The 16,390-nt window shown below is 33.7% G+C and overlaps 2 protein-coding genes across 2 annotated transcripts in view; both read left to right on the top strand.

Annotated features, from left to right (window-relative positions):
- LOC140434744 (juvenile hormone esterase-like) overlaps window positions 1-16,390 on the top strand; it is a 538,160-nt gene that overhangs the window by 9,192 nt on the left and 512,578 nt on the right. The gene's annotated exons all lie outside the window — the stretch shown is intronic.
- LOC140433824 (uncharacterized) lies at window positions 9,612-10,274 on the top strand. The gene has a single exon (XM_072521798.1). It carries the CDS (start codon window positions 9,612-9,614, stop codon window positions 10,272-10,274), a length of 663 nt encoding a protein of 220 aa, XP_072377899.1.

Below are 16,390 nucleotides of genomic sequence, written 5' to 3'. Positions count from 1 at the left end.
TAATCAGTCCAGTTGAATCTTTATCGAATATGTCTGATTGGAAGATAGTAGTCCCAACAGCAAATAGGGATGAAGTCTTGAGAACTTTTCATGATGATGTGACATCAGGTCACTTTGGCTTTTATAAAACGTTTAGTCAAATAGCTGAGTTATATTACTGGCCTGGTCTGCGCAACTCAGTTAAGAAATACATCTCTAGATGTAGAGTTTGTGCAACATGCAAGCCGAGTAACCTACCTCAAGCTGGATTAATGGGTTCGTTTAGGAATATTAATTTTCCGTGGCAAATGATCTCTTTAGAGCTTACTGGACCATATCCACGCAGTTATTCAGGTAATGCATATTGTTTGGTAGTTGTAGATTACTTCACTAAATTTCCTTTAGTTTGTCCTCTTCGTAAGGCTACAACTCCAGCTATTTTGAAGTTCTTAGAGGAACAAGTCTGTGGCTGGAAGGCAAAAGGGGATAAGTCGATTTTTTGCAAAATAGTGTTATGTATACCATTCGACAGCATTTTTGATTCTTCACAATGTTAGTAAAGAGAGTTAAGTGAAAGTTTACTAATTAAAATATTATTATTGATCAAAAAGGAGTAACTTGGCTACAATTTAATCGTTACGACTGTTTAAAGGATATAACTCAAGATATGTTCTGGAGAGCAAAATAGTAATTACTAGTAAAATGGTGTATGTGCACATATTTTCTAACATTATGAGATTAACTGAGAAGCAAAACGATTTAAGTCATGTTAACTTGAGAATTATTCGAAATGTGTGCTAGTAAAAGGCATTAAATCAAGATATCCCCTTTTGCCGGAATGTGATAGAAGAAATATATATGAAAGTATTGGTAGGATATACAAAGTTATCCCTTTTTGCAAGAATGCGGTGTTCACGCAAATCATATTCGTATCAGTTTCTTGTCAGTACGTGTCTAGATTGTGAAGAGAGCACACGCAAATTTTATCAAGGAACGTTCACTACGATGGCAACTCGAAATAACAATTATTATTCGTCCACGTGTGGTATAATTGTTGATTATTGATCCCTAGATTCCATATTTTTTTAGTAAAAGAAAATGTACAGCAAGATTTTGACTCAGACGACAGCGTAAAAGACCCGGCCTATGATCACATTCAAGAAGACCACCATAGTGATTCTGACACCGAACAGTAGAAAAATGGCTCAGATGAACCAAATTTTGAAAACAATGAAGAACATGGCCAACCAATGCACAAAATATTGAAAGGAAAAGTAGGAAAAAGAAAAAATAGACAGGTTTTACGAAATACTGGTAAAGGATATGAAACAAACAAAGGAAATGCAATAAAGCTAGGCAGTCACGGTCTCTGCGAGATTGTAGAAGAAAGTGTAAAAAAAAATATTTGATGAACATAGATTATCTTTGTTTCAAAATTACTGGGGAATGGGCAACTACGATAGAGGGGCAAGTTGTATTGCCTCAATAATTCAAACTTCTGACAAGAAGATTACTACTAACAGAAGTGATACTGATAAACCTTCAAAAAATAGGGAAAAGTATTTTACATATTTTATAGAAATCCAATGCTGCAAAGTATGTTTTTGTGCTATTTTTGACGAAAGCAATAAATTTATAGAAACTGTTACAAAAAAGAAAATGTCATCCAACTGTGGTATTCCTATGGCTGATGGCAAAGGCAGGCATCAACCAAAAAAACTAACTTTCTGAATCTAGAATGGAACTCGTCTATAGCCACATATCAAAATTCCCTGTCTATGAGTCTCACTACTCACGAAAACATACTAGTAAAAATTATAGTAGCAGAATTAATAAAAACTAAAATGTATCAATTGTATACTCAGGACATAACATCTGAACCGGTTTCTTATAAAGTTTACTCTCAAACAATCGATAAATTAGGCTTAAAGTTTAAAAAACCAAGCAACGATACCTGTATAAATTGTGATATTTTTCACAATCATATTAATATCAGTAAGACAGCTGATGCAAGGAAAAAGTATAAGAGTTTATTAGCAGATCATCATATAGAAGCTGAAACTGCTTACGAGTCAAAGAGATTAGACAAATTAAAATGTATAAACAGCAAAAGTCAAAAAATATTTGTATTTGACTTACAACAGGTTTTTCCTACTCCTTACTTACAAACTAATACCGTGTTTTACAAACGACAATTAAATACGTATAACTTAACAATTAATGATTGTTTTGCAAAGGTCTCCACTCATTATGTGTCATGAAGGAATCACGGGATGAGGTGCCAACGAAATTGCTTCTTGTTTATTTAAGAGTTTTGCTAATTTACTTTCTGAAATAGAGCACGTCATTTTATACAGTGATACTTGTGACGGATAAAATAAAAACTCAATTGTGGCAGCAATGTTTACGCTTTTATTAAGTCAAAATAATAAAAGGTAATTGATCAAAAATTTTTAGTGCCTGGCCATACTCACATGGAGTGTGACGTAGATCACGGAACAATAGAATGATTTAATAAAAAATGCCCATTTCCTATCCATGTACCTAGAGATTGATATAACTTAGTAAGATCTGCAGGAACAAAATGTACAACTACCGCTAAACAAAAACAAAAAACAGAGGAAACAAACCAAACAGAAAAAAATAAGTTTACGGTAGTTGAACGTACCCCAATTCTTTTTTTTTATTTTAAAAATTTATTCAAAGGAATGTTAATAAAGAGAAAGAAGAGAGACAATAAGACTGAAATTTGCTGGAGAAATATGAAATGGCTAAGATACACTAAGGAATTTGGCATTATTAATTTTAAAACATCGCTTCAGAAATATGAGCCATTTCAAGAAATAAATTTTAGAAGACAAAAAAAAAAGATACACTTATCGATAACAAGAACATTACTTTAGATAATTTGTATGATAAGCTAAGAAAAATAAGTGAAAAAAAAGTAAGCGATCTTTCAGACCTTATTGAGTTAGTTGATGAAAGTGCAAGAGAATTTTATCGTGGACTTGCCCAAATCCCACGAAATTTACAAGATCTGGATAATACTGCTGATACAGATCCAGACATACATAATTATTTTAATGATGACGATTTTTAATAAAATATTCTAAAATAAATATTTGTGGAATTTATTATTTTAAAGAAACAGCTTCCGAAAAATATTTGTGTTCATCTAATTTTTTTTTCTTTCTGCGAAAGCTATTCTTTTCGTATTATATAAAATATGTGTTTTTATTTTGTGTTTACTTTTTGAAAAAATTTACGTTTTATTTCTTATTCTGTCAATGCTATATCCAGAACAAAATATTTTCTTTGCTTTATTGTCGTTGCCCGTTGTAAGTAGAAATAACTGCAGTTAACACTACAGTGCACATATAATGTTAGCCAAGTTACTACCAAGCATAAGGGTATAAATCTACATATCCCCCTTTACCAAGATGATTTTATGTGCATTTCAACTATAACTTGACTTATCTCCTTATGCTTTCTTGAAATAATTAAAAATAATAAATATCCTAAAATATTTTTTTTAATTTATCAAAATATTGGACACATAGATATTAATTTAAGAAAAAAACACTTAAATATATCTAACAGAATGTAAGTCGGTTCTAAAAATATACAAACGTTACTAATATTACGTCTATAAGGTAACAAAAAGACCATATGAACTAAAAATGTCTGTAGTGAAAAACTTCCAAATGAGAGTTATCCCATTTTGCCTTCTAGCCACAGAAGTGTTCTTACTATTTGGTATTCCCCAAATAGTATCATGTGATAATGGTCCACAATTTGTTTCTAAAGCATTTAAAGATCTTTTAAGTAAATATAAGGTCCAAAAGATATTCTACAATGCAGCTTATCATCCGCAAGCTAACCACACTGAACGTGCAAATCGCAGCATTGTTACTGCTCTTCGATCTTATACCTACACTGATCATAGGGCTTGGGATGAGTATATTCATTCAGTCGCTCAAGCCATCCGAACTTCTGTTTATGAAATCACTCAGTGCTCTCCAGCTTATGTTAATTTTGGTAGGCATGTTCCATTGTCAGGTGATTATTTCGGTTTAATTTCTGAAAATTCAACAACTCTTCCTCAAATTTCTGAGAAATTTCACCGTATGGAAGATCTCCAAAACCTACCTCCAATATTAGCTGACATTAGGAAGAAGTTGAAAGCTTCTTACCTTAGAAATCAGCATCAGTATAATTTGAGGAAACGAGATTTGCGATTTTTTGTGGGCGATCGAGTTTTGAAACGGAATTTTGTAAAATCAAATAAAGGTGATGCCATTTCTGCTAAGTTTTGTCAGAAATATGTTCCCTGTACTGTCGTTAGGGTAATATCTCCTTTAGTATATGAATTAAAAGACAATTCGACAAATAGACGAATTGGTCAATTTCATATAAAGGATTTACTCCCTGATAATACAACAGATGAGGCAACATTTTCATCTTCAGAGGAAGATTAACTTAATGTCTATTAAGTTAACTTATTCCTATGAGTGTTATTGTTTTGGCTCGGTTTGGTTACGATTTAATATTTTCTTAGATTTTTGTTATTAATCACCAGATTTGATATATCTACAGCTTATACTTTGATTAGTATCTGTTTATAATTAGTTAAAATTACTAAGGCCATTATAGTGTACTTATATTAGGGTTTGCACTGGTATGGAACTAAATATTGTAATGCTACTATACTGTGCTATATGTTTATGTGTGTATAACTTATGTTCTCATTTTACTTACTTGTTTTGCCAGTTGGAAAGAATGTTTTTTTTATGGATTTGATTCAGTTGTCGATCGGATAGCCAAGCGGGCTGGGCGGCTGGCTTCTCCTTCGCTTCAATGCGAGAGATGTCAGTTCAAATCCCCGGCCCGGTGAATAGAAAACAAAAAGGCTAACGCAGTAGTTTAAAATTCTAAAATGGATCTGCGGCTTAGTCTAGTCTAGAATATGCTGGTATCTGATCGGCCTATGGTGGAGCAGTACGGCAAGAGATAAGGGCTTGCGGCTAGGTGATACTCCTCCATAGATCCCTACCGGAAGGGCGTGGAACGCCTAAATACCGGGTATATATATATATATATATATATATATATATATATATATATATATATATATATATATATATATATATATATATATATATATATTCAGTTATCGGTCATAATCAAGTTATATAGTAACATGTACCTGGATTTGCTATGTGGGATGTTTTTTTTAAATCAATCATTAGGAAGTTATATAGACAATCATTATGCATAATTTTAGGACACTCCTATATTATATAGACTATTCTGCCTGTGTATAGGTGAATGAATACGTGGGTTAGAAGTTTTAGTTCAATTGTTGGCCCCAGTTGTTCAATGAATTTCGGAATTCACCATTTTCATGACAAGTTGTACAGTTATCTAGGCAGTAGAATGTCTTCCATAGATAGTAAATTATCGTTAATATTAATTAGGATTTGAACATTTAGCTTTAATCCTTAATATTTTCAGACTTTGGTCTAATAACAGAATGTTCCTTAGCTGATTTATTATTCTTACTTATATAGTTTATTCAAGTCATGGATTGCTCCCTTTACAGCTAGCATGTTTAGAGTACAGTTATGGATAGTATTTCAGATATTGGCAACAAATGACCATTTATAGTTATTTTCACTTCTTTCCTTAGGCACTTATCTATATTTTGGTATATTGAACTAGGAATTATCCTGTTCTCTTTTATTAATATCAGAACGAATTATAAATCTGCAGTTTCTTCAGAAATTGGTCTACTCGTTCTTGATGTTTTGTTTTGTTATTACTTCTACCTTAACTCTTACTATTTTGCTATGGTTGTTAGAGTTACTGGCACATTAAACTCTTTTTAGTGCTCTTATGCTAGATATTCTTATAAATTTGTAGTAGCTACATGCTATAGTTATCGAGTATCAGCATAAGTTAATTTTGTTGTAAGAAGTTACCACAGCAGTTCACATGCTTTGGTACTTTACCCTTTTGAGCTCAAGTTGTTCAGCTTGGCATTTGCTAGGATGATTGAGTTTATAACACCTCCTAGTTTTATTTTTGGTCTTTATTTTGGATCCCAAATGTACTGATGGCAGATCATCAGGATGGAATCGATTTTATGGCTGTCCTTTTGTTCAAGCCGTTAGTCCCACATTTTGATCCAATAATTTATTTGATGAATTTTTAGGTTAGGCACATATTACCGGATGTGGGTATATGTGGACCTACCCTATTTGGTTTATTTGGTTATAGTGTGAATTGGGTCATTATTTGCCTGATTGATTATCTTTGGATATGCTACTTTATAAATCTGTTGTCCACTGTATGGTCAATTTTGGATTTACCATCCAATTCGACACTTATATTGTTGTCTATACATTTGGTATTTTTATTGTTACTTATATTGTTTTATATAAGTACGTTGGTATTTTTATTATTACTTATTATTGTGTATCGGTCCACCTATTTGCCTATATTAATATGCTCTTCTATAAATCTGTTGTCCATTGATGAGTCAATTTTGGAACCAGGGTCCGATTTCACATTATTTTGGATTATTTGTATTGAGTATTTGTATTACTAGTCTATACTATGCTAGGTTGGAGTTTTACCTTACTTTAACTTTACTCTAAATAGTATGTGACTTTTTACTTAGTTACATGTGGGTATCTTTAGATGAAACCATTTCTTTATTCCTACATCACTCATAATCTGTGGTTAATTATAATCATGTGAATCGATGTAGATTGTTTTGGAAGTATTTTAGTGAGTTAATATAGTTTATAGCTGTACTTGGCAAATTGTTGCCATGGCTATAATTTGTTATATATAAGTTTATTTTTTTTTTCTCGATTCTTGATTGCTCCACATATGGTTGAAGTATTGGTTAACCTACATCTAACCAATCAGTCAAGTAAAGGAAAAAAAAATTTTTTTCACTTAAAAATTTTTTTTTCTCCAAGTAAGAGGGAAATGTAACGAGTCCGTTACTTAAAGAACCATTTACCTTTTCGTCACCGGAATCCTTTAATTTAATTATAAATTAAATTCATTTTTGAAATATTCTTAAACCAAATATTTAAAACTCCAGTAAATTTTATTTTCGAAAGTTGGCATTAAAATTAAATTAAGTCTAAGACTCTGAAAGTACATCGGCGTGACAGCCGTAGCACCGTCAGATCGCCACTTGTTGCTGGAATTTGGTCGAGTGAACATCGTTTGTTCAAGGCGGCTGTAGGTGCCATTTTCATGAATTGGGTTTAAGTTTATTTTTTATTTTGTGGAAAAGCTGTTGTGTTGGAAGAAGCCATTTGTTATTTAGTTGTTTTTTTTTGTGAAAGTACTTTAATTTTGGACCAACTCAGCCGGTAAGCTTAAAGTTATAAATAAATTATGTGTAAAAACATGTCATATCATCCGCCATTGTTAGTGAAATTCAAATCTATTTTAATCCTCTCTCGATATATATTCTTATATATCTATCTATCTATTCTATCTTATATATGTCCTATTTAACTTATTTCATTAATACCTAAACATATTACAAGTATTAGATTTTATCATTATCTCAAACTTAATTTCTTTCCAAAGATGAAAACCAACAATTATCTATTTCAATTCCATACCGTTTAAACCGGCTAATATTTCTTTTTTTTTTTTTCTATTCTATAATATATAGAGACCATGCTTTCCGAAAACCTATCTATTTAATATATCCTATAAAACATTGTCATACCATCCCAAGGTTATTTTTTACAGAAAAACAATATAGTTTTTATTTCAATTTAAAGCAACTTGTTGACCTTTCTTGGTTTTTCTTTACTTTCTTGTATGAACAAAGGACTTGGAGTAACACAACTGTTTTTTTTAGCCTACTTACGGATTCCAGTGCAAGTCAGGGAAGAATACTTATTTTTTTTTATGGAGAATTTATTAAGACAAGGGGAAGAGGAATTTTAAGTTTATGGGTTTTATGAAGAAGAATTTAATGGACTTGGTTTAAAGTACCTCTTTTTTTTATATGAAATCCAGGTTTGGAGTAAATTTACCCACCTGCAACTAGTTCTTCACCAGAGGACCTTCCAGGGAAATCTACGGAAACCGGCAGGAAGAACTTAGTTTTATCTTTTTGTTTCTTGTTTAAATATCTTTAATAACATTACGTCCTCTTCAAGGTTTTAACTTTTATATCATTAATAATAATTACATTTACTTTTCCTAAAACAATAGTCAGTACAATTTAATTAAATTATTTATTGTCTACCAAGGGATGAGATTTTGACTCTCCCTTGAAGCTCTCTTCATCAGGTTATCGTGTTCACACATACCCGGAGAGTTTCATTTCATTTCAAACTTAAACATTTATTAAACGAAAACTAAACTATTATATTAGTGAGTAGTATTTTATATTTATATTATCTTATATTTTATTTTATATTATTTATACATAATTATTGAGTATAACCTCTGTCAAAATTTAACATTAATAGGTACGTTAGGGGGGAAATTGTTTATCATTATATTCTGGGATTTTACTGTAAATATAGATAAGTTAATTGTACATAAGAGGTGATGGGTCATATATAAGTGTTTAAAATAGTCTGTACATAAAATTGGTATTTATTAAAGTTGGGTTAAAACAATTCAATATTTCAATTAGTACCTATTTTTCATATTTCAGCAATACAAGATATCTCGGAAGAAAACATTAAACTTCCTGGCGCCCAAACATTCAGTAGAGCAACTTTATCTTTCATCTGTTTATTTCTTGGTGGGTTTCTTGTCATTAGTTTTTATATCTTACGGTCTCTGTAGGGCATGCAAATTGGCCGAATCCCTCTTTGAGTGTCGAGTGGTCATTCTCCTGCATAGTCGCTAGCCAGCATTAATTTTATTATATTTTAAAATTCATATATACCCTTTATTTATTTCTTTTACATAATTTATTTCTATCTAATCTCCTCCATCTTCTGTTATTCCACATATTAGTTCGTTGGTGTATAAAGGTACATTTTAGAGTTTACCCTATTTCTACACTGCACATTTTTGCTACACATTCCTCATTTTTGTTACATTTCACTCTTTCATCAATATTTGTTACAGTCAAATTTCTTGTTACATTACTGATTCTTGTTACAATTTCTCAATTATTAGTAATACAAACTCATCTTAAATTGCTACATGCAGGGCCGCAACATACATTAGCAAGTGTTCGCGATCAATTTTGGATTATAGGAGGTAGAGTTCTAGTTAAAAATATAGTTAAACAATGCACCCCATGCTTCAAATTCAAACCTACTACTATAAGGCCTATTATGGCAGCACTACATGAAATACGTCTGAATTCAAGAAAACCATTGGAACACCTAGGAGTTGATTATGCTGGTCCTATAATGATTAAAAATAAAACAGGACGAAGAAACAATGTTTACCAATCTTATATATGTTTATTTATTTGTTGTGTGACAAAGGCCATACCTATTGAGTTAGTCACGGATTTAACTACAATTGATTTTACGCTGTCATTAAAACGATTTATATCCCGTAGAGGTAAGCTATCTTGTATATATAGCGACAATGAAACTAATTTCTTGGGGGCAAGAAACATGTTAAAAGAGTTAGGCAATTTTATTAAAAATAATAAGGATGAGCTGACCGAAACTTCCCATAAAATTGACATTAATTGGAAATTCACTCCCCCATTTTCCCCTCATTTTGGAGGGTTATGGAAGGCAGGAATCAAAAGTATTAAGCACCATCTTCGTCGAGTTGCTAAAGATCTCATTTTGACATACGAACAGCTTTCTACTCTATTAATTGAGATCGAGGCAATTTTAAACTCACGTCCTTTATCCTTACTTTCCGATTCAGTCCATGACTTTAATCCATTGACACCATCCCACTTCCTTATTGGCAGACCTGCAACGTCTTTAAGCAAACCTGATGTAACTGCTACTCCAGTCAACCGTCTGTCTATGTACCAGCACCTACTCCAAGTCAGACAACATATATGGCAGCATTGGAGCAAGCAGTATGTTAGTGAACTTCAACAAAGGACTAAGTTGAAGTTAAATTTCGATTCATTGAGAACGGGTTCCCTAGTGATAATTAAAGAAGACCATCAACCTCCGTTGAAGTGGAAACTGAGACGTGTGGAGAATCTTCATGTTGGCAACGATGAAGTAGCTCGAGTTGCTACTATACGGACCGCAGATGGAATGATCAAGAGATCATTTTCAAAAATTTGTCCATTACCAGTGGAAGTGTAAAAACATTTAACTTGTTGTTTTTTTTTTATTTTAAATGTGACTGTTAGTTCAGATACATTTCAAGTTTGAAACGCACTCCCTTTTAAGACAGGGAGCATGTTTGGAATTCACGGACAATAAAACAAAGTGGCAACATTGTGCGCCAAACTCGGTACCAGCTTTTTGAAGCGGCGCAACTGCGACCGGCGAGGGGAAATGAGAGACAATCAACAACCATAGATGATACATAACGCTTTTCATTTAATTTCAGTTTAAATTAGTTTTTTATGTAAATATATCAGAAATAAAGTTTATTTTATAATCTATCACTTACATACTTTACAGGTTTGGCACTTTCTGTCAGCCGATTTTCACGCTATCACATAATTTACTCACTGCACATTAACATTATCTTCATCTTTATTACCATCAATAGTAAATTTACACATTCGCTCAAAGCCTGCAAAATATGCTATAAAGATTCTTTAGTGATGTGACGCGCAAAATGCTTACCCATTACAAGGGCAGTTATATACTAGAAAGCCATCAGGTGACGAACGGCAAGTAAATTCTGTAGAAAACATGGATTGGATTTAATGAATTTATACAAAGGATCTGTTAAAAACGTAACCACGACCAATTTTTTCACTACACTACAATTGGTTCATTCACTGAATTCGTGGGATATGAGTTTAATTGCTCCAGTGTAAAAGATTTCTACCACCAAATATACAAACTTCAAAAACTCGAAGCATTTATTTAAGTAATTTTGCATATACCAAAGTGATCGCAGTTTGCTCTTATGTTCCAAAAAGAATAAATCGGTGGTATTGAGATTTAAGACTCCAGAAGTCTCAAACACATTATCTGCAAAACCAGAAATGATTCTGTATTATAATAAAAATAAAGGAGTAGTTAATACAATGTATAAGATGTTGTCGGAATATACCACTAAGCGAGGAACCCGATGGAGGACATCCTAGACATAGCAACTTTTGTCCACATTATATTATTGTATGGAACATAATCCTATACTAAAAAAAGTAACGCGCGGCGAATGTTTCTAAAAGAACTCGCAAATCAACTTTGCATTGCATCCATCTAGACCCCGCTACTCTCGTAATTAGGAGTTATTATATATGCCGCGAGAAAATCATAAACAGCGAAAGACAAAAGTTGCAAAATTTGTTTAAAACCGGTGTGTGATAAACATTTAATAATCAGACCAACGTGAATTGTATAAATACTTAAGTTGTGCATTTAAATTTTATTACACTAAAAAGATAATAATAGTTCACATAAATTTGTTTGATAACTATGCAATATACCATGCGGTCCATATGTATGAAATAAATTCATTTTTAGCGTTATTATGTACTATCTGAAAAAAACCTGAAACAGGTCAATTTTTATTCTAAAATTGACAATTTACAGTATGAAAATATTATCCCCTTTCAGCACCCCCTGTGAATTATAAGCACCCCCTCAAAAATTTTAAATGACAAAGGGGGTCGTGTGGCACCTTGTTAGAAAGGGATTTTAGTCCTCTGTTCAGCAATATAAAGTTTTTTGAGTTGAGTGCAATCACAACGGAGAAAATTGATTTTTACAATTAAATTAAATGTTCAACTTGAGCACCATTATTCACTTCTTGGCAATAACCGAGGCGATTTTGAAATTCTCGTACAACATTTGGTATGACCTCGGGGGTTATTTTGTTAGATTTTTCCGTTATCCTAACTTTTAAATCAGCAATATTGCCTAGTCTATTAAAATATACTTTAGATATAATCAGGTATTTTCGTATCTGTTCTGCTAAACATTAGGGAAAAAACTTTGAAGATAATAATATTAGTCCAAAAGCCTAATAAACCATTGATATGAATCTAGTAGGCTGCTGTCATTTAGGTATTTAAAGTTACTAAAAGACGTCAGTATAATATTTGTGCGCCTATTAAATTTAATTATGGCTCATTTGTCCGAGACTCAAAGAATAGACATTTTAATTTTGATTGGTTTTGGTAATAAAACAAGAACTCAAAAGGAGGTTTGTGAAATGTTTAATAATAAATACTCTGGTCAACAAGTTTCGCAGTCTACAGTAAGAAAAATTGAAAAGAAGTTTCGTTATACTGTACATGTAAAAAATATTGAAAAACTAGGTAGAAATGTTAAATTTACTGATAAAAAGTGTTAGATGTACTTCTAGAGATTGAGGAAAATCCACATAAGAAAACTCATTGAAAAATACATTATAAATATTATTTGACATTATTATCTTTTTTCAAGCTAAAGTTTTGTGAAAGCGACATTATCACAATTTTGCATCTTCAAAATCAAGTTTCTCAGTTATGATTGCACCGAACTTAAAAAACTTTATATTTCTGAACAGAGGACTATAGTTGCTTTCTAACAAGGTGCCACACGACCCCCTTTGTTATTTAAAATTTTCGAGGGGGTGCTTATAATTCAAAGGGGGTGCTGGAAGGGGATAATATTTTCATACTGTAAACTGTCAATTTAAGAATAAAAATCGACCTGTTTTAAGTTTTTTTCAGATAGTACATAATAACGTCAAAAATGAATTTATTCCATACATATGGACCGCATGGTATATCTAGGTACATCTGTACCTTTTCAGTAATTAACGTCACTAAAAAATATCATTAAGTTTTTTGCCACTTTAAAAAGTCTAAAAAGATTTATTCCAATTTTTTGTTTCTTATTTTGAGTTCTTCTAAAAAATCAGCCCCTGGACCTTTTTTAAAGGCCAAATAAATAAAAAGTAAACAGCGATAGTTATACTTCTACCTTTTCAGTAATTTAAAGGTTAATAGCAAGTTCACAATAGTTTTTCTAGTTGTCCACTGATACTATACCAAATACATTTCTTATTAATTGTTCAATTGCGGCGGTCTTAAACTTTGTGTTCTGTAAGGAAATATGTCTTTCACACACACATGTAATCAACCCTGCCCCTAAGGGACATGTGTATACCATTATAAACTGGGATCCACATGTCCGAAAATCAAACCGATCACACTTCGCTATTGAAGTGGTATTATCTGACCCTCAGGCTTTTCCTCCACCCCTCCTCAATGTGTGACTTACGTGAGGAGACCTATGATCTGAAAGTTACTTTGGGTTTCCTGGGTAATGGGACACCCTCTGTTTTTATTGCCTGTGATTAAGCCACATATCTGTAGGAGTAGCACACATGTCGGCTTTTCTCCCTATTTACTTTACTGACTCTATAGACGTTACTCTAACTTGACATCGGGACTGGTGTCCCCAAAAAGGAAAAGTGTGTGTTTCGAACAGAGAGCCACTACCATGAGAGCTACCGAGTCCATGTATGCCGCACATGACCTCGGTGCTCCGAATTCTCGATAGGATCAGTATTCGATTTGCCAGAGGGGCCTGTGTCTGACGGCTGGTATAAAAGGCTTGACGGGCCTTTTATAGTTTTTAATTGTTTTTTTTTATACGAAACAGCAGATGACTTTCGGTGTTCTGAAGAAGACATGGTTTTGTTTAGACAGTGAGCGATTTTTTGTTTTTTGTCTTAAAATACTACTGCTAATCTAACTTAACTATGGGGTGTGCATTCCCAAGTGTATACTGCTCTCACACACTCCGTGTATATGTTTTTTGGGTTTTGTTTTTTTTTTACTACATCTAAACTAATACTATGTGTGCGTGTGTTGGGGTGTGCATTCCCAGGTGTATATTGCCCTCACACACCCTGGTGTATATTGGTCTTATATACTATCGTTTTAGTCTCGCCAGACTGTGACTGAATTGCTGCAACCATCCAAAGTCATCCAACCAACCATCTCTTGAGTGGTTGCAGCAATTTTGCCTCATTTTTTTGGTGCTCACTGTCTAAAATACGTTAGTTTGACTACTGTGTGGCTATCACATTTCTTCATTTTATTCTTCTTCCCTATATCCAATTAGTTGTTGTTTCGGCCGTCTGTGCACCCTTCTTGTGTTGATGTCGTAATCTGTCAACTCTCTTAGAATCCTGTTGGGGCGGTTTCTAAGACCGTTGAAGATATCATAGGCTCTTTCGTCCATAGTCCTTGAGATTTTTTTCTGGCCAGAGTCTCTTTCTAAATACGTATCTTAGCGGTATATTTAATGGTATTTTGGTATATTTAATGCCTCTCTGATCATCCAGTTTTGGGCTATCTGGATTTTCTTCCTGTTACTTTTGCATGTGTGCCCCCATATGTTAGTGAGGGTAGTATTATGCTGCTAGCTACTCTCATTTGTGTTTTGAATCGAAGTTTGCTCTTTCTGCCTATTAGTGAGTAGAGTTGACTTCTTAGGGCTTTCGCTTTGTAGACTGCTTGTTTAACATGTTCTGTGAAAGTAAGCTTTTTGTCTAGTATCACTCCGAGGTATTTGGCCTCGTTTGTCTATTCTACAGAAGTGTTGGCTATCGTGATCTCCAGGTCCGGTCTACTTCTTCGGTGTTTGTACATGACGGCCTATGTCTTTTCGGTGTTCAGGGCAATTTTCCACTTTATGTACCATCTTTCGAATCTATTCAGAACACTTTGCAGGTGTCCTGTATCTCCGAGTACAGTCTAACCAGTGTTCTGGGGTCTGTTGGAGTGTCAGCTGTGAATATAGATTATATAGAATATAGATTAGATTAGATTAGACGATTAAATTGTGTGTTGAGTCGCCTTCGTTTAATGACTTTATTTCATATTATTGACCCACGTTGTGAAGGATTGCAATATCGAGATGAGTGGGTGGAGACAACCCATTGTAGTATGTAGGTTGGGCCAACTACGTATGTGTTGCCTCTTGTTTCGAGATAGACGCAGAGCAGTTTTCTGTTTTTGTTGGTCACACGATCGTACCAGTTTGGAAATCTCGCATTTAGGTCGCCTATAATGATATAATGATTGTGAGTTCTTCTGAATCTAGGATGAGTCTCAAGTCTTCGTCGAAGATTGGGTCATTTGGCCTTACATATGCTGAGACGATTTTTAATGTCTCGTTTCCTGTGATAAGCCGGACTATCGTGGCTCATGACGATTTTTAATGTCTCGTTTCCTGTGATAAGCCGGACTATCGTGGCTTCCATTGTGACCAAGCCATCAGGTGTTGGGATGGCTTGATGTTTTGTTTTCTTTTCTGATCATGATGGCCGTACCCCCTGAGTTTGCCCGATGATCTGTTCTGTAGATATCATAACCTGGAAATTTAGTTTTCTTCCTCTCCACTAGTTTGGTTTCCTGTAGTACTATAATATCGAGTTCCACTCTGTTGGAAAATTCGTCCAGAAGATTAATTTTTTTATATAGTCCACCTGAGTTCCAAGACCTAATACGAAGATCCTTTGATTAGTGTGCTAACATATTTGTCCAATGCTACTAATTGCTGCCATCACCTGTGTCATTTTCTCGAGCATGGTGGAGAATTGGTTTATTTTTGCATTTAAATCAGAGTTAAAACTCGCGATTAATGCTGCTGCTTCGTTTGTGGCTACGGGATTTTTGTTTGCAGGTTTTTTAATAGCCTGCGCGTAGGTAATACCTTTGTTGGTGAAGTTGCTGTTGATTGGTCTGCCCTTTGGTTGTTTAGGAAAGTTTTCTGTGTGGATGCCTTTGAGCAACCTCTATAGTTCGCTGCATGTGCCTCTCAGCAATTTGCACATTTAGGTTTAGTTTCCCTGTCCTTACCACATTCGCTACTGGTGTGGCTTTCTCCACACTTGACGCATTTAGCGCCGCAGTGGCACGCTTTGGAGCTGTGGTAGTATCCCTGGCAATTGTAGCATTGGATAGTCTCCTTTCTATTTTTTATCTCATCCTCTACATATATTCTCATGTAGCAGAGATCAGATATGTTTTTGATTTTGTTGTCTTCTTTCTACTTGATGGTAACCAAGAACAGAGGAAGTGGTTTTTTATCCCCCCTTCTAGAAATCATGTTGATTACTTTGGTAGCTTTAACCCCCTTGTTGGCAAGTTCATCCATGATGGTTTTTGTGTCTGTGTTTTCATACAGTCCTCTGATTATTACTCTTTTGAGTTTTTCCTGGTCTATAGGGTATGCTATGAAGTCCATACTGGGGGTGTGATTTTTTAATAATCTTACCATTTCTAGGTAATCCT

The sequence above is a fragment of the Diabrotica undecimpunctata genome, chromosome 2, assembly GCF_040954645.1.
Source record: "Diabrotica undecimpunctata isolate CICGRU chromosome 2, icDiaUnde3, whole genome shotgun sequence".
Taxonomy (NCBI): domain Eukaryota; kingdom Metazoa; phylum Arthropoda; class Insecta; order Coleoptera; family Chrysomelidae; genus Diabrotica; species Diabrotica undecimpunctata.
The sequence above is the reverse complement of the archived record's forward strand: the minus strand, read 5'-3'. Positions and strand labels throughout refer to the sequence as shown.

What these genes read in the sequence shown, in the direction of transcription:
- LOC140433824 (XM_072521798.1), top strand. Translation starts at nt 9,612, where the DNA reads ATGTTAAAAGAGTTAGGCAATTTTATTAAAAATAATAAGGATGAGCTG.